Source organism: Chiloscyllium plagiosum, unplaced genomic scaffold, assembly GCF_037043375.1.
Source record: "Chiloscyllium plagiosum isolate Xiang-an unplaced genomic scaffold, Cpla_swu_hap1 HiC_scaffold_32, whole genome shotgun sequence".
Lineage (NCBI taxonomy): Eukaryota > Metazoa > Chordata > Chondrichthyes > Orectolobiformes > Hemiscylliidae > Chiloscyllium > Chiloscyllium plagiosum.
The window spans coordinates 37,624,519-37,643,303 of record NW_028270170.1 but is presented as its reverse complement, the minus strand read 5'-3'; the positions used below and the strand labels follow the sequence as shown (position 1 = coordinate 37,643,303).

General features: G+C 42.7%; 1 protein-coding gene across 2 annotated transcripts in view; it reads left to right on the top strand.

Annotated features, from left to right (window-relative positions):
- Window positions 1-18,785, top strand: part of LOC122540007 (myosin light chain kinase, smooth muscle-like) — a 91,305-nt gene that overhangs the window by 31,829 nt on the left and 40,691 nt on the right. Inside the window, exons 2-8 of one of the 2 annotated variants that reach the window (XM_043675292.2) lie at window positions 1,919-2,035; window positions 4,735-4,887; window positions 7,860-8,066; window positions 11,878-11,916; window positions 13,269-13,393; window positions 15,592-15,745; window positions 16,706-17,008. In XM_043675292.2, coding sequence (XP_043531227.2) covers window positions 1,919-2,035; window positions 4,735-4,887; window positions 7,860-8,066; window positions 11,878-11,916; window positions 13,269-13,393; window positions 15,592-15,745; window positions 16,706-17,008 — 1,098 coding nt within the window. Of the gene's footprint in view, window positions 1-1,918; window positions 2,036-4,734; window positions 4,888-7,859; window positions 8,067-11,877; window positions 11,917-13,265; window positions 13,394-15,591; window positions 15,746-16,705; window positions 17,009-18,785 lie in introns of both variants that reach the window. The other variant, XM_043675291.2, reaches the window with a different exon arrangement.

Below are 18,785 nucleotides of genomic sequence, written 5' to 3'. Positions count from 1 at the left end.
GCAATCTTCAGCCAGAAGGTCTAAGTGGATGATGCATCTTGCCCTCTTCCAGTGGTCCCCAGCATTTCAGATACCAGTCTTCAGCCAATTCCATTCACTCCATGTGATATCAAGCAATGCTGGAGGCAGTGGATTCTGCAAAGACTATGGACCCTGAAAACATTCCAGCAATAGTTCTGAAGCTTTGTACAGTTACAACACTGGCATCTGCCTGACAGTGTGGAAAGTTGCCCAGGGATATCCTGCAGACAAAAAACAGGACAATTCCAACCTATCAGTCTACTCTTGATCATCAGTAAAGTGATGGAAGGTATCATTAACAGTGCACCTGCTCAGCAATAACATGCTCAGTGATGCCTGTTTGGGTTCTGTCAGGGCCACCCAGCTCCTTACAGCCTTGGTTCAAACATGGACAAAAGAGCTGGGTTCCAGATATCAAGACAGCATTTGATTGAGTGTAGCATCAAGGAGCTCTATCAAAGCTAGAATCAAAGGGTATTGGAGGGCAAACTCCAGTGGTTGGAGTTGCACCTGGCACATAGGAAGATGGTCGTGGTTGTTGGAGGTCAGTCATCTCATCTCCAGGACATCTCTGTAGGGTTTTCCCAGAGGGTGACCAAGACCCAAACATTAGCTGCTACATCACTGACCTTCCTTCTATCATTAGGTCAGAAGTGGAGATGTTCGCTGCTGATGTTCAGCACCATTTGCAACTCCTCAAGTACTGAAGCAGTCCATGTTCAAGTGCAATGAGACCTGGGTAGTATCCAGGCTTGGGCTAATAAGTGGCAACTGACATTCACATCTCACAAATGCCAGGCAATGACCATCACCAACAAGAGACAATCCAACCATCGGCCCTTGACATTCAATGGTGTTACTGTCACTGAATTTCCCCCACTATCAACATCTGGAAAACTATTAAGAGAAACCCAACTGGACTCTCTCAGCTGGGTACAAGAACAGGTCAGGGGCTAGGAATATTGTGGCAAGTAACACCTCCAGAGTGCCCAAAGCCTGTTCATCTACAAGGCACAAGGAATACTCCCTACTTGCCTGGCCGAGTGTTGTTCCAACACCACTCTGGAAGCCCAAAGCCCAAATAGGACAAAGCAGCCTGCTTGATTGGCATCGCATCCAGAACTATCCACTCCCTCCAGCACTGCTCAGTAGCCACAGTATGTACTGTCTCGAGGATGCACTGCAGAATTTCACCAAAGATCCTTAAACAGCACCTTCCAAACTTCCAAAAGCAGCAGAGACATGGGAACACTGCCACCTTGATGTTCCCCTCCAAGCCACTCACCATCCTGACTTGGAAATATATTGCTGTTCCTTCACTGTCAAAATCCTGGAATTTCCTTCCTAATGGCATTGTGGATCAACTCAAAGCAGTTGAACTGCAGCGATTCAAGGCAGGAGCTCACCACCAACTGCTCAAGGGCAACTAGGAACAGGAAATAATTGCCAGCTAGCCAGCCATGTCAATGTCCCACAAATGAATCAAATAAACCTGTAACCTACATCTGCCCCGACACCAAAAGGCTTGGTGTCAATGTTTTTGCTTTATCACACACCTAAAATGCGTTGACACATTACATGAAAAGCCTTGTATTGATTCCTGATAACAGAATACCTTCACTGGAGATTCCAGATGGACCAATGGGTTAGTAAGCAGTGTTGAGAAATGCTTAAATCTGTATGGGATGAAAGTCTTGTCTGGGAAGTGGTTATGGGTGACTGAAGTGGGTCTGAATTTACTTTTGACTGTTATCATAACTTTTATTCTGGGCCCACAGTGCAAATGATCCATAATTCACACTGAACTTTGCTACAGAAAAGATCACAGAGCAGTTACTGTAAGGTTTAATGCATTATTGTATTTTTTGACTGACTTGTTTGTCTCTTGTGTACATAGAGTGTCCTGTATTCATACAACCCCTGACAGATGTCACTGTGGATGAAAGCAGCACCATCACGCTACAGGCGAAAATTACTGGAACTCCTCCAATCACTATCACTTGGTTCCTGAATGGTGAGGATACATTCTGATGATTTTTCTTCAAGCCTGCATGTTGGTGGCTAATTTTCACCAGAGTGACCAAGCTAAAAGGATTTCAACTTCTGCTCACCAGGAGTGCAAAGGAATCAGATAGTGACTTAATGCAAATAGCTATATTAATAAGTTAATGCAAATAATATTTTAGCGAGAGGGTTGAAATCTACCTTTTTCCATTAGCCCATGACTACCTGACTGATGACGTTTCCCACCAATTTCAACATCCAAAGGTTGTAGCACAGGCCACAACCATTTTTAAGAGACATGAAAGTGAAACCTTTTGACTTCCATTTATCAGCACTGAAATGTGAAAAACGAAAATTAGAAAGCAAGCAACAATTTAGACATTATCATAAGACCCTGCTGATGGATGGCATTGAGATGTAGTGAGAAAATGTGAAGTGTTAATTTTACTTAATAGATTAAATTTGTAGATTCTGATTGGTCAGGGCTTATGGAGATGTAGCAGATCTGATAGATGGGCAAATATATAAGGAAGAGATTAATATTGGTTCAGCAACTAGTACCTCAGAAACTAAATGAATTTCTTTTGGTAACATTTGAATAATTGCAATTAAAGCAGGTTAGATATCTGCTCATCACTGACTAATTTTCTGATGGGGCCTTTCGACAGCTGTTAAGTCACTAATTTTGATAATTAAAAGGACATGGTGCCTGTTTTATGATTTTCCTTGGGGTGTCTAGTAAATTTCGCAGTGAGCCCAACATTCAAATAGATTGGGAGCAGGGGCCCCCCATGGATAATGTAACATACTTCATGTCTGATTTATTCTCAAAGAAAACGGTGCACGCAAAAGAAGCAGTTTTATCATGAAAAGTTTCAATTTCTGCAGAATTCTCAAAGTTTAACGGAGTTTTTGATGATAACCATGTGACCAATAAAGCTGTTGAACACAACGCAAAATGAAGCCTCTCTCTGCATCGAGGTGATCCGTGCCCAATAGTATGGATCAGAAATAGCAGTTGCAGTTCTTGGGGACAATTGATATTTTTTAATCACCTTGTTCACTTGTTTTTATACATTGGGCGGCACGGTGGCTCAGTGGTCAGCACTGCTGCCTCACAGCGCTATAGACCCGGGTTCAATTCCCTCCTCGGGCAATTGTCTGTGTGGAGTTTGCATATTCTCCCCATGTCTGGGTTTGCTCTGGGTACTCCGGTTTCCTCCCACAGTCCAAAGATGTGCAGGTTAGGTGAATTAACCATGCTAAATTACCCATAGCGATAGGTGCATTAGTCAGGGGTAAATGTAGGGGAGTGGGACTGGGTGGGTTGCTCTTCGGAGGGTTGGTGTGGACTTGTTGGGCTGAAGGGCCTGTTTGTTGAAACTTTATTGCTGGAACAGCACAGCAGGTCAGGCAGCATCCAGGGAACAGGAGATTCGACGTTTCGGGCACAGGCCCTTCTTCAGGAATGCTGCCTGACCTGCTGTGCTGTTCCAGCAATAAAGTTTCAACTTTGATCTCCAGCATCTGCAGACCTCACTTTCTCCTTGAAGGGCCTGTTTCCACACTATGGAATCTAATCTAATCTGTGCAGCAGATGGGAATTGTAACTGGTTTCCTGTCTCAAAGGTCTACCATTGTGCCACAAAAGCCCAAGGTTCTTTGAGACAATACTCTAATAATTGAAAGAAGAGGCAGGTTGGATGTTTATGCAGGCACAGTCACTATGTTTAAAAAGATATTTGGTTAAGTACACAAATGAGAGAGGTTTGGAGGGATGTGGGCCAGGAGTAGACAAGTAGGACGAGTTTCTGTGCTGTATGGCTCTGTGACCGCAGTAGTTGCACTTTTTTTTTAACACCATCCCACTGAAATGAGGAATATACCAACAAATTCTTTAAAGAAAACCCCATTAAACCAGTGGTTTCCAAGAAATTTTAACACAGAATAATGTGATTCCAGATGCCAACAAAAATGACACATCAATAAAGCAGCTTGATATTGTTCGGTTTATGGTTCTTGACATTTGCGCATTATACATTAACTTTTAACACAGCACAAAGTTATGCAAAATGTGCACTTCAGTTTGCCTTGTTAAAAACCTGAATATTTTATGTGTATTTTGAAATTTCAGCTAAAGGCTTGATATTAGCCAGTAAGAAGACTAGGTGAGGACCATCTCCTCCTGCCCTTTGCTTGAGCAGGATGGCTTTGAATGTTATTTACTGCACTGGGCCCTGTATTAAAATTGGTGGCTGTGAATCTGGGTTGGTCACTTGGAGACATTTTGCAAATGCTACCTGGCTCGGTTTTAAGCCAGGATCCACTTCTTACCCAGGGTTTGCGACCTGAAATGTTGATGAGGCGAGGCCTTCCAGGGCAAGATGCTGCCCGAGTCTCATTGCTTTTCTTTTCCAACCCCACTGGGAGATTGCAGCCCTAACTGAGGTCATGACCCACAGTTTGGGAAGTGCTGCTGTAAAGCTTGAACATGCACAGTGAAGTAATGTCATTTCTTACTGTAACTTCAGTGGAGTGTACAAGATTATTTGTTAGGTAAAAACAATGACTGCAAATGCTGAAACCAGACTTTGGATTAGTGGTGCTGGAAGAGCACAGCAGTTCAGGCAGCATCCAAGGAGCAGCAAATAGATTATTTGTTAGTCAGTCTATTCACTGATGCCAATGCTTATCCCCATCTGGCTTCAGGTAAAACAGCAAAGTTTGGCAGATCTTCTTTCAGCAATGGTGTCGCCCAGTGGATGGTTGAGGACTGTTTGCCAGAGGATTCTGGAATATATGGATGTGTTGCAGAAAATGTTGCAGGAAGAACATCCAGCAGTGCTATAGTGACAGTCCGAGGTGAGTGAGGACCATTCAAAGTCCTATTGTGTGTACAGTGATTGACACTAAATAAATATTGTAGACTCTTTGTAGGCCATAAAGTAGTGTTGATGATTACATATGCAACCTGAAAAGAATTCTGACCACTGTTTCTTTACTTAAGACTCGATGTTCTGGTTGATCCCCATTTTATTTCCTTCAGGAGGACAACATTACTTCCACCTCTGACCTTTCTTGCCTTTTGTTCCTGCATCTCATGTGGCAACCTATATTTACACCTTTATCATCTCCAGACTCCAACATTGCAATGTTCAGCTGGCTCCCCTCTTGTCCTCCATCTTCTCAATCTCCGCCCAGCTTTCACTCTGTGAGCTTTCATGGATATGTCAAACCATGGACACCCATTGCACTTGCTCTCCCTAACCTACACTGGGTCAAACAATCAATTCTCATTATGTATAGACCCTTTCATGATTTTGCTGTTTCCTAGCGCTCTTCTAATAATGCATAATCTCCTGTATTCGCCATTGTTCTGAATCTGGCTTTTCGCTGTTTGTCTCCTGCTGTGTCCTTCCTCATGATTTGTCACCCGCCATGATGGTGCTAATCTTTGAAATTTCTATCAATTTCTTTTTTCTCCCTAGCTGACTCCTATCCTTTTATCTCATCCTCAAAATTCCTTATGCCTCTTGGGGACACAGGTCTTGGCAGCAGAGGTAGGGCTCTTGCCTCTGCCAGCCTGTTTTTGCAGTTTAATGAAGTGGTACCTGATCTGGCTGCAGCCTCCATTCCCACCTTCAAGTCTTTTTCTATTCTTCTTAAGTTATAGAGTCATAGAGATGTACAGCACGGAAACAGACCCTTTGGTCCAACTCGTCCATGCCAACCAGATATCTCAACACAATCTAGTTCCACTTGCCAGCATCTGGCCCATATCCCTCCAAACCCTTCCTATTCATATACCCATCCAGATGCCTTTTAAATGTTGCAATTGTACCAGCCTCCACCATTTCCTCTGGCAGCTCATTCCATACACGTACCATCCTCTGCGTGAAAAAATTGTCCCTTAGGTCTCTTTTATGTCTTTCCTCTAAACCCATGCCCTCTAGTTCTGGACTCCCCCACCCCAGAAAAAGATTTTGTCTATTTATCCTATCTATGCCCCTCATGATTTTGTAAGCCTGTATAAAGTCACCCCTCAGCCTCCGACACTCCAGGGAAAACAGCCCCAGCCTTTTAAGCCTCTCGCTGTACCTCAAATCCACCAACCCTGGTAACATTCTTGTAAATCTTTTCTGAACCCTTTCAAGTTCCACAACATCATTAGCATATGGTTGCCCAAATCCAGTCTCATCATTGGAGTTGGGAGGTCATGTTGTGACTGTACAGGACATTGGTTAGGCCACTTTTGGAATATTGTGTACAGTTCTGATATCCCTGTTATAGAAAGGATTTTGTTAAACTTGGAAGGATTCAGAAAAGATTTACAAGGACGTTGCCAGGGTTGGAGGGTTTCAGCTATGGGGAGATGCTGAATAGGCTGGAGTTGTTTTCCCTGGAGTCTGAGGCTGAGGGGTTACTTTTATACAGGTTTATAAAATCATGAAGGGCATGGATAGAGTGAATAGGCAAAGTCTTTTCCCCAAGGTAAGAGTCCAAAACTAGAGGGGATAGGTTTAAGGTGAGATCGGAAAAATATAAAAGGCACTTAAACGGGCAACTTTTTCAAGCAGAGGGTGCAACTTATATGGGATGAGCTGCCAGAGGAAGTGGTGGAGACTGGTGCAAATATAACATTTCAAAGGCATCTGGATGGATATATGAATAGGAAAATTCTAAACGGATATGGGCTAAATGCTGGCAAATGGAACTAGATTAATTTAGGATATCTGGTTGACATGGATGAATTGGACCAAACAGTCTGTTTCGTGCTGTACATCTCTCTGACTCTGTTTCCCTATGAGTCATGCTCTGATTTCTCCAGTTAGTTTGCTGTTCCCACCACAGCGTAGAACCAGCCTTAACAAAAGATTCCAGGTCACCTTCCCTGTCCTGCTTCAAGTCTGTTTTCAAAAGTCACCTCCTGCAACAGAAAATTCACACAAGAAGATTTGTCGCTGTATTATAAACTATGGGATTATAACACTTCAACAGATTTAGGGTGGTGGATGGTAAGGTGGGAGCAAGGGCTGGGGAAGCCTGTCAAAAATTTGATAAGATTGTGATCTTCTCCACAACTAGTGGGACAGCTGGGAGGTACAACCCTCACCTCATTTTGCTACAGCTGTGAATTGCAAGTTTATTTGTATTGAGACATTGACTTTTGCTGTAATATTCACATGACGTGTTGGATTTTTATTATTCTTTCTGTTTATGTATGTCCTTCCCTCCTCTTAGCCATTGCTGAAATATTCCTACTCATTTGAGTACATGTGACAATAAAGCTAACTCAGTTCAATTCCTCCAACAGTGAAAATGTGCTGGTTAGGTTGATCGACAATGCTAAATTTGCCGTAGTGTCCAGGGATGTGCAGGCGAGATGGATTAGCAGTGGGAAATGCAAGGTTACAGGTTTAGGGTAGGGAATCTGGTTTGGTTGGGATGCTCTTTGGAGGGTCAGTGTGGATTCAAGGGGAGGAATGGCCTGCTTCCGCACCGTAGATATTCTAGGGTTCTGTGCTTGTTCCTTTTGGGTATAGCTCAGCTCTGATTTCTGTTTTATGCAGCATTTGCTGTTGCACTAATGGGAGCAAAACAAACTCACTAATCTTTTAATCTTTGGCATGTGACGTCCTCACATGAATAACTGGTTCATTAATCTACAAGGTAAGATGAAAACAAAACATCCAATAATGCCAGTGAAGGAATGGTTCACAAAGCAATGGCATGGCAGTCTTTAGATGTTGATGGCCTGATTTAATTAATTTTGTTGAAGGTTATGCTTTAGAACAGTACAAGATGAATATTAAAGCATCTGCTCTGTTTTATAGACTTTGAAACCCTTCAGCGACTCAATCCTTTGCCTAAACAAATGAGAAACACTAACTGTGATAGCGGAATCGGTGACGGTCAGACTGTATCTGAAGAAAATCGTCATGGTGCTGGAGCCAAGGCTGAAATGGTCCAATTTTCAACCCTCAATGTTGTCAGTATCCAAGAAGAGAGGCACAGTACAAAAGACAGAAGTCTTCCTAAAGGTAATGTTAAGGATTTGAATAAAATGGATATATTTTAGTGGAGTTTGTCATAATAACAATGTGAGGAGATGTCTATTCTGCTTGGTGCACCTACAGCTTGTCAAATGCACCTCCCTCCAGCTTCTCCCTTTATTCTTAACTCCTTCTTTTCCATTTTTATGGTCAATTCTTCCTGCCCACACTGCCTTACTTTTGGGTTATGGTTCCAAGAATGCCAGTGTACTTCCCCGTGATCAATCTTCAGTGAGGCAGAGTGGTTGCTAAACCATAGAGAGCAACTTTATCATTATGCATTGCCAATGAAAGTCTCATAGAGTCATACAGACATGGGAACAGGTCCAATCAGTCCACACTGACCATAATCCCAAACTAACCTAGTCCCACCTGCCTGCATTTGGCCCATATCCCTCCAAAACTTTTAAATGTTGTAACTGTACCTGCTTCCACCACTTCCTCTGGAAGTTCATTCTCCACATGAACCACTGTGTGTGCAAAAAGAAAAGGATGCCTCGCATGTCCTTTTTAAATCTTTTTCTCCTCTCACCTTAAAAATATGCCCCTATTCTTGAAATTTCCCATCCTGGGGAAAAGGATACGTGCCATTCACCTTTTCTGCACTCCTCCTGCAATGGTACACAACATGTTGGTGGCCATTCAAAAGTGACCAATGCACATTTATTGGAATGCATGTCATTGTCTTCATATTGCACATTTACGTACTTGGAGTAGCGCACCATTTAATGTGCTGACTAAATTCTGTTGATAAGCTGTGGATTTCCTTATCAAGTGGGTGCATAAAGTCATAGAACATTTACAGTGTTGAAAGGACCTATTGTGTCCATGCCAGCCAAAACAAAGGCTGCTCAGCTCAGTCACACTTTCTAGTTGGTCCATTGCCCTGTAAACTGGGGCTGTTTGAATACATAACCAAGCGTTTCCGATGTGCCATGAGAATTTCTTCCTTAATACACTTCAGGTGGTGACTGCAATACCCTAGCATTATCCAGGTGACACAAAATATCCTCTTTGTTCCTATCGAATCCTTTTCATAATTCAGATAATTGATTATCTTGATTGTGCAGAAAAATACCTATTCTGGAATGTTAAACTAGTTTACAAGCTGATGCACTCATGTATTTTGTTTACGTGGCATTTACAGGGATGTCGTCACAGCAGGCTTTTTAAAAGGACAGTTATGAATGGCTGTGTTTGAAATTTTTTTGTTACATAGCATTATTACACAGTTCTGTGCAGACTGGATAAAATGTCACGAAAATGGGTTGCCATGCAGGTTGGTTTACAGGTTATGATGGACCATGCATGTGCTTTATCTAATTGTTGATTGTGAATATTATAGCATTGAAAACTGGGGAGCGATCAAAAAATTGAATCCGTACAGTGTGGAACCAGGCCACTTGGCACATTGATTACATACTGACCCCCTGAAGACCATCCCACCCAGACCTACCTTCTTACCCTCTCCCTGTAACCCTACATTTCCAATGGCTAGCCCACACATCTTTGGGCTGTGGGAGGAAACTGGAGCACCGAAGGGAAACCCATGCAACATGGGGAGAATGTGCAAACTCCGCACAGATTGTCACCGACGGCAGGAATCAAACCCTGGTGTTGTGACGCAGCAGTGCTAACCACTGAGCCATCCACTCCTTTCAATAAAGTCCTTAATATAATCCTCTAAACGTGTCAATGGGTTTTCTAGTAAGATCAAAAGTTTATTTTTTAATGGTATCAGTATCTGTAGAAGTGAGAATGTTTGGCTTGTGGTCATTCTCTTCACTCAGTTCCTGACTCCAATATATTAGTCGATGTGTTACACTCTAGACAAAAACTGATCGATATTGGAAATCCACAGAAAGTAAGACACATTCTCTGTAAGTTTCCTTTAGTGATGGATAGCCTTTTGATTGTTTTTGCACGTTGGCAGTAGGTGGTAACGTGAAGGGGACAACTTGTGCTCAGCCTGCACAAGAAGTTCTATCCAGTTTAATGGGAATACAGCAAGTAATCCCAAACTGAAAGATAGTTTAAGGTTCCAGTGTCAACCTGTCTTTGAACTGAAGGTACAAATAGATCAGACTGGAAACATGGTTTTTAGCAGTCAACGCATGAGTACTCCGAAAACAGTACTCAAAAAGCAACCTGTGTCAGACAGGAAAACCAGTAATAGAGAGAAATCTCTGGAGGAGGCAATTGGACAGGTAAGAAAGCTGATGGGGGAGTGTGGGGAGGGTCTAAGTCTTGACGGTGAGAGGAGAATTTGACCTCTGATGCAGACGATGAGATGCTTTAATTTGGTGTGTTGGAGGGAGGGCATGTGTTAGTGTGGTCCATTCACAGGAAAGGAAGAAAGGTTGAATCCAGCAAGAAGGTGGTGTTACTATTGCTCTGGACCATGAATGATGTGATGAACAAAGCACTGTGACATGTAGATTGATTGGATACATCTGGAAAATGGAAGCATTGACGACATGCAACTGAAGGCAATAAGAAGTTACCCCTTTAATTTAAAACTGAGATGAGGAGACATTATTTCTGTCAAAGGATCGTGAATATGTGCAGTTCACTGCCCCAGAGTGCAGGGACATCTAGTAAATTTAAGGAGGTGATAGGCAGACTTTTAATTGGTAATGTGTTGAAGGGTTAAGGCAAGCAGGCAGGAAAGTGGAGTTAGGACTGAGATGAGATCGGCCATGATCGTATAAAATGACGGAGCAGTCTTGAGGGGCTGAATGGTCTCCACCTGCTCCTAGTTCTTATGTTCTTTACAGCTGAGGAAAACAACTTGCGAGCGAACAATCTACAACCCCTTGATCTGCTGTGTTTCCCAAGTCCAGTGTTCATCCTTAGTGGGTTTTGGTTACCTGGCCCTGCCCTGCCCCCATTTCAGTATCACACCCTTTGAGATGGGAATCACAGCCCCAGCAATGGAAGTCTCTAAGACTCACTTCAGATTCTTTTAAGTTTTATAAATAATTTTTTTTCATCATTAAGACTCCCCTCTCAGCAGATCATGGCTGGTTTACCTTGTGCTCCTCGTATATATATTGGCACAACATTTACAGATATTGGTCTGTCATATCAACACAATGCCGAGGAAATTGGTACTCAATATTATTATTTGACAGGGATGTGTTGTACCAGTTAGTGGAAAAAGCCGATGGACTGCACATTGACCATGTTCAATTATCTTGGGACAGGATTCAACCAATTGAAGATGATCCCAAGCTACCTTTCCAAATCTGGAACCTAGGGATACTCAGGCTGAACATTGCTCAGGCTATGATACAGCTCGATAAAGTTTGAGCCCTGGTTTCCCAGGCAAGGGAGAAAGATGCAGGCCCTCAATATAGTAGGAGCAAAGGTCACAAGTTTAGTCCTAACAAACTGACTTTGAGGAAAGAAGTGAATAATCGGAACGCTTCTATCTTTTTAGATGGGGGTGGGGGTGGGGAGGGGGGAGGCAAGGGAGTGAACCTCAATGAGTTATGTAAGATGTTAAGTTTAAAAAAAACACAACAGATAATTAGATGTGGTTGGGGGAAACTGTGAAATGTATGGTTAACAATTCAAAACGTATTTATCCAAAAACTGCTTAAACCCTGAAAGGGTTAACTGTGGTTATGTCTCTGCAATTACTGCAAAAGTATATCCGATGTTTTGGATTTAAATCATTTTATTTTCGTTCATTCACTAACTGCTTCAACCTCATTGCTGATCTTCATTGGTGTGTTCTTCTCATTCACCTCTTCAGTCTTCTTCATAATTTATTTTTATTTTATTCCTCTTTCAGATTCATCCCCTTCAAGGAAGAAGCTGTCTTCTAAACCAGGTGATTTTTCTGTCTTTGTGCTGATGGGTTGCAATTGCATGTTTAAGTTTGGAACACACTGCTGGCTGCCTTTTCTCTCAAAGAGAGAGCTTCACAGTGAGCTTTGAGGTTTGCTCAAGGGGTTTCTGCAGGGCGAATGAATGAGTTCAACACTTCACACATCATGAGACTTGTAGCATCTGTGGAGAGAAATCAGAATCAACATTTCAGATCCTCTGACTTCCTTCAGAACTTAAACAGAAATGAATAGAGTTCTGAAGAAGGAGGATATAGGCCAAAGGCAGGTATGTGGTGTTAGGCCACAGACTATCGATTCTGGAACAGATTAGAGAGGCTGAATGGCCTACTCCAGCTCCTATGAGTTTGGGCTCCAGTAAGAATTCCTTGTTGGAATTTTCATACCCCACTATCAACTCAGAACTTTAACTCTGATTTCTCTCCACCGATGCTACCACTCCTGCTAAGCTTTTCCAGCAATTTTTCTGGGTTTTTTTGGTTCTGATTTCCAGCATCTGCAGTTCTTTGGGTTTTTATTTTGCAAGGATCGGTCTCAGTTATTTGCAATTCCTGTCAGTGACCCAGATGAGGAGGCTGCATGCAATGTTTCCATATTTACTAAGACTTTTTTAAAAAATAAAGTGGGAAACTAAACTGTGGGAAGGATGTAGAGGCTAAAGAATAAGTGCCTATTAAGGATGGAGCATAATAAGTAGGAAGTCTGAAAGTCATAGGAAGAATAGAAAGGAAGATTACCTTTTTAGAGAGTGAGACGCTAGTGATTATTGGGATTTGAAGAAATCTGTGAGGTCTTTTGCATAAAGTTAAAGTGTAATAAAAGTTTGGTGTTGCAAGTGTTCGAATGCAATAGGGAACAAATCTTGCTTCAATTATACATAAAAGAAGGTAAAATTGCCACAGTCTTACCAGATCATAGGGCTGTGCACTCAGAGAAATGATTGGTGGTGGTTTAATCTGAGGGTCACCACACTTCGGGCAAGGGGAGAGGTTGAGAAGGAGAGTCCTTCAAGGTAACCTCAGCTGGTGCGCGAATTGAACCCATACTATTGGCGTTCCTCTGCATCGCAAACCAGCTGTCTAGCCAACTGAGCCAAACTGACCTCCTGTACAAGTACACAGGCTTTAATGGAATCAGATGTAGAGTACTGTTTTGGTATCCTTACCTAGAATGAGGTCATGCTTGATTTAGAGGAAATGCAAGAAAGGGCTGTCTTATAAGCAGAGACTTAACCAATTTTGTTATGCATCTTGTGAGCGAGTGTCTTCTTTGCTGGATCTGATAAGTGAAACCGTTTGAGGGAGTTTGATCATCCTTTGTCTTTACATTACAGCAGAGCCACCTGAGTTAGTGGATCCCCAGATGTACTTGGAGGTAAAGGCAGGACAAGAGGCAGAGCTGTGCGTTGGGATTGTAGGAACTCCACCCATTGCTGCTATATGGCTGAAACAGAAAGATCAGGTATTAAAAATTAGATCCTTGTGGTACTGCTTACATCGGCATGCAGTCTAGTAGTTATTGTAGAATGTGGAGGAAGAAAACTGCATTTAGCTGCTCAAACCTTTTTCCTTGAATCATATAGAATTTACTTTATTGTGGAATCTGTGCCAACTGCTGCTTATTCCTGCAATCACTCTTGACTCCAGTTAGCTGTAGATTATCACGGCCAATCAATTTAACAATCGCTGTTTAGCAATGAACTTCATGTTCCTGATGGATTGAAAAGCACAAAATATCAAGTTTGCATTTATCTCTCTTTCTATCTCTCTTACTCTCTTTGACATGCACACACCCACACCTGTACACACGCTCTCTGACATGCACAAACACACATTGTTCATATTCAAACAATTCTCCATGTCACAGGGAGAAGACACAAGATTTATATCAAGATAAAATGCTGAGAGAGGTGGTAGCCTCCTGCACTATAATGATTCTGTGATTCACATTCTTATACAATTTTCTCTCAACTGCTGCTATTTTTGGAAAGATGGTATCAGTGCTTACTTAGACTGCTCTCTTGCTCATGAAAAGGATTTTTAAAAAAAGTATATTGTCTTTCTTCAGCACCACACTCCTTTGCTCTTCAAATCATTCCTTCTCTATGGACTAACAACTATAGAATTCCTCATCTGCTGTTTGTTCTTCTTTCTACAATTTTGGTAAGATTTAACTCCTGCTTCACCTATTTCTGCTTCAGTTAAAGATCTGCGTGGGTGTTGATGGTGGGGTATGGAAACTCCAACAAGGAATTTTTCCTGGAGCCCAATCTCATCGGAGCTGGAGTAGACCATTCAGCTTCTCTAACCTGTTCCACAATCTTCAGATCTTGAATCTGTGGCCTAACTCCTCATACCTGCCTTTGGCCCGTACCCTTAATTATCTGATTAGATTAGATTAGATTAGATTACTTACAGTGTGGAAACAGGCCCTTCGGCCCAACAAATCCATACATTTGTTATGCAAAAGGTCATATCGAACTCAAATTTAAAATTAATAACTGACTCAGCATTGACAGCAGTTTGTGGAAGAGAATTTCAAACATCTACCAGTTTTTGTGTGCAGAAGTGCTTCAGAACATCACTCACAAATAATCTGGCCCTAATTCTCCTGGTTCTAGAATACCCAAAGTTTATTTACCCTGTCTTTTCCTGTTAATATCTTTGAAGACTTCTATCCGATCACCTCCTAACCTTCTAAATTCTAGATATAACAGGCTGATGTTTGATTTAGATTAGACTAGATTCCCTACAGTGTGGAAACAGGCCCTTCGGCCCAACAAGTCCACACCGACCCTCCGAAGATAACCCACCCAGACCCATTTCCCTCTGACTAATTCACCTAACACTATGGACAATTGAGCATGGCCAATTCACCTAACCTGCACATCTTTGGACTGTGGGAGGAAACCGGAGCACCACGCAGACACAGGGAGAATGTGCAAACTCCGCACAGACAGTCGCCCGAGGCTGGAATCGAACCTGGGACCCTGGTGCTGTGAGGCAGCAGTGCTAACCACTGAGCCACTGTGCCACCCCCGTGTTGTATAATCCCTCTTTATAATTTAATCCCGAAAGTCCAGTTGACTTTCTTGATTATTTTCTGCACCATTTGATGACATTTTAAAGTTCTAAGTACCTGCGCAACATTGAATTAGAATCCCTAGAGTGTGGAAGCAGTCCATTGTGTCCACACAGACTCCTCAAAGAGTATCCCACTCACCCAATCCCTACCCTATCCCCTTAACTCTGCATTTCCCATGACTAATCCACCTAGCCTGCACATCCTTGGACACTTTGAGCAATTTAGTATGGCCAGTTCCCCTAACCTGCACAGCTTTGCCTGGGGGTGGAAACCAGAGCACCTGGAGGAAACCCCCACACAAACACTGACAGAACATGCAAACTCCACATTGACAGTCGTCCGTGGCTGGAATTGAACCCGGGTCCCTGGTGCTGTGAGGCAGTAGTGCTAACCACTGAGCCACCGTCTCATTAGATAAGTTCCAAGGTTTATCACCAGACATTTATTCATACCCTTTGGCTGTTTTGTTGAAGATGTGTGTGTATTGTTGAAATGCTGTTTTAGGTTGCGTTACTTTTGTTATTTACCTTTTTAACTGGACTGTTTCACCATCTCCTCTCGTCCATTTATTTCAGATCTTGAATAGTTCTCGAACTTCTGTGGACACGACCGACACTGGGACCAAACTGGTGATAAAGGATGTGCAAATGAGTGATGCTGGCCATTACACACTGGTGGTGAAGGATCGAAATGGGAATGTGCAGCATCAGATCAGCCTGGCTGTTATAGGTAAGTGGAGTGCCAGACACTCTGCTGAGGAAGATAATACACTGAGATAAAGATTAAAAAGCAAGCAATGCACATGGAGACCTGGAGTCATTCAGCACGGAAACAGACCCTTTGGACCAACGGGTCCATGCTGACCAAGTTTCTCAAACTAAACTAGTCCCACATGCTTGTGTTTGGCCCATATTACTCTAAACCTTTACTTTTTTTTTTACAATGTTGTAACATCGACCACTTCCTGTGTCAGTTCATTCCACAGACAAACCACCCTCCGTCTGAAAAAACTGCCCCTCGGGTTCCTTTTAACTCTTTTTTCCTCTCATCTTAAAAATATGGCCCCTAGTTTTGAACTCTCTCTCCCTGAGGAAAAGACCTTTGCTATTCACCTTTATCTATGTGCCTCATGAATTTTATAAACCCATAGAAGGTCACCCCTCAACCTCCTGTGCTCTAGTGAAAAAAGTCCCAGCCTCTCTTTATAACACAAACCCTCCATACCTGACAACATCCGAGTAAATCATTTCTGAACCCTCTCCAATTTAATAATGTCCTTCCTAAAGCAGTGCAACCAGAACTGGACAGAGAATTCCAAAGGTGGCTTCACCAATGTCCTGTACAACCTTGACAAACAGACCCTTCGGTCCAACCAGTCTATGCCGACCATAATCCCAAATGAAACTAGTCCCAACTGCCTGCACTTCGCCCATATCCCTCCAAACATTTCTTATTCATGAACTCAATTCCTATACTAAATGACTCTGCCTGCTTGTTATTACCTAAGAATGGGACACATCTTGTTTTTGGTTAATTCACAGTTTGGTTGTACATATATCTGATATAACTGCAGCTTGATTGGGGCAAATGTGGATTGAACAGTTGAAAGATAACTGAACACACAAATTGTAATGGATAGTGGAACAAACGCCAAATCCTGTTTAAAAGCCAGTGTACCGCTTTCCTCAGACAGACCAGAGCCTCCGTCTGGAAGACCATGCGTTTCAGAGATGTGTAGGAGCTCTCTCACGCTATCCTGGTCTGGTCCATGTTATGATGGTGGGAGTGCTATCAAGTTCTATATCATTGAGGTGAAGGAGGCTGGAGAGTCGGAGTGGAGAAGGTTGACTGACTTGTGTAGTAGCACCTCCTATCAAGTGAACAGTCTGAAGCCAGGCAGAGAGTACCGTTTCCGTATATACGCAGTGAACTCTTGTGGCATCAGTGAAGTAGGGGAGGAATCTAATCCTGTCAAGCTAACTGACGTCGAAGGTAAGAATTTAAGTCCAAAGATATTTGTTTCACTGACTGGACTGAATTGTTAAAATATTTAATTAAATATGTATTTAAATCAAAATTTAACTCTTAATTTAACTCTTGAGCACTTTCCAAATAGGTGAGAATCGGAACAGAATTGAGGTGTGGAAATTACATAGAGTCATCCCTCACGGAAACCGATCCTTTGTCCTATAAGTCCATGCCGACCATAATCCCAAACAAAGCTAGTCCCACCTGCTTGCACTTGGCCCATATTCCTCCAAACATTTATTATTCATGAACTTATCCAAATGTCTTTTAAATGTTGCAATTGTACCTGCGTCCACCACTTCCTGTGGAAGTTCATTCCAAACACGAGCCACTCTGTATTAAAAAAACTGTCCCTCATGTCTCTTTTAAATCTTTTTCCTCTTACCTTAAAAGTATGCCCCCTAGTCTTGAAATCCTCCATCCGAGGGAAAAGACACCTGCCATTCACCTTATCTAAAGCATTCGTCATTTTATAAGCCCCTGTAAGATCATGTCTCAACCTCCTGTGCCCTAGTGAAAATGTCCCAGCCTATCCAACCCTCCTTGTAACTCAAACCCTCTATTCCTGACCACAGCTTGGTAAATCTCTTCTGAATCCTCTTCAGTTTAATAATATCCGTCTTACAACATGGTGACCAGAAATCCACACAGTACTCCAGGAGAGGCCTCACCAACATCCTGTACAAGCTCAATATAACACCCCAACTCCTTTACTCAAATGAGTTCACACACTATGACAGTGTAGAAGCAGGCCATTCAGCCCATTGTGCCTGCAGCAGCTCGATTATCAAGTGCTAGTCTCCTACCTTTGCCCCATACCGCTGGACACCATTATTATCCAAATAACCATCCAATGCCCATCCAATATGCATAACTTTTATTCATGACCAGAATCCAAGATGTGGAAATCTTTTAACTCAGGGAAGCCATCATACTGCATTTAGCACACTGTACTGGCTGGCCAGGAAATCCTCCTGATCATGCTTCCTGTTATGAGTTTACTGGAACGATTTGCTGATGGGTGATCAGTTTGTTTGGCCAGGTAATGAACACATCTTGGGGCCACCAAGGGGGAGTTGATGGCTCAGTAACATCATTGTTGGACTGTTAATTCAACGAATAAAGTAATGCTCTGGCTACGTGGGTTCAAATTCTGGTATGGCAGATGGTGAAGTTTGGTGGTATGTGCCTCCGTGGTTAGCACTGCTGTCTCTCAGTGCCAAGGACACCGGTTCGGTTCCAGCCACACTGTCTCTGTGGAGGTTTCACATTCTCCCCGTGTCTGTGTGGGTTTCTGCCCACAGCCCAAATATGTGCAAGTTAGGTGGATTGGCCATGGGAAATGCAGGGTTTCGGGGATAGGGAGGGGGTTGGGTCTGGGTGGGATGCTCTTCGGTGGGTCAATGGTGGCCGAATGGCCTGCTTCCACTCTTTAGAGATTCTATGATTTTAAAAAAAGTCGTGGAGTGGGGCAGAAGCCCAGAGTTTCAGTCTCCGAGCAAGGGATGCTACCATAGCATCACCAATCCTCCCTATTTGTTTTATACTCAGTGACTGAGGGATGCATCAAGATTGAATTTTGGTTATTGTACTGTGTCACCCATTTGACTAGATATTCATGAATCTAACATGTACCAGTAATGGAGCTGACTGGGAATTGCTACATCCAGAAAACTAGGAATGTGCTTCCTCAATGAAGCCATTGCAAATGGTCAGACATTTGCACATTGTGTTTTTGTTA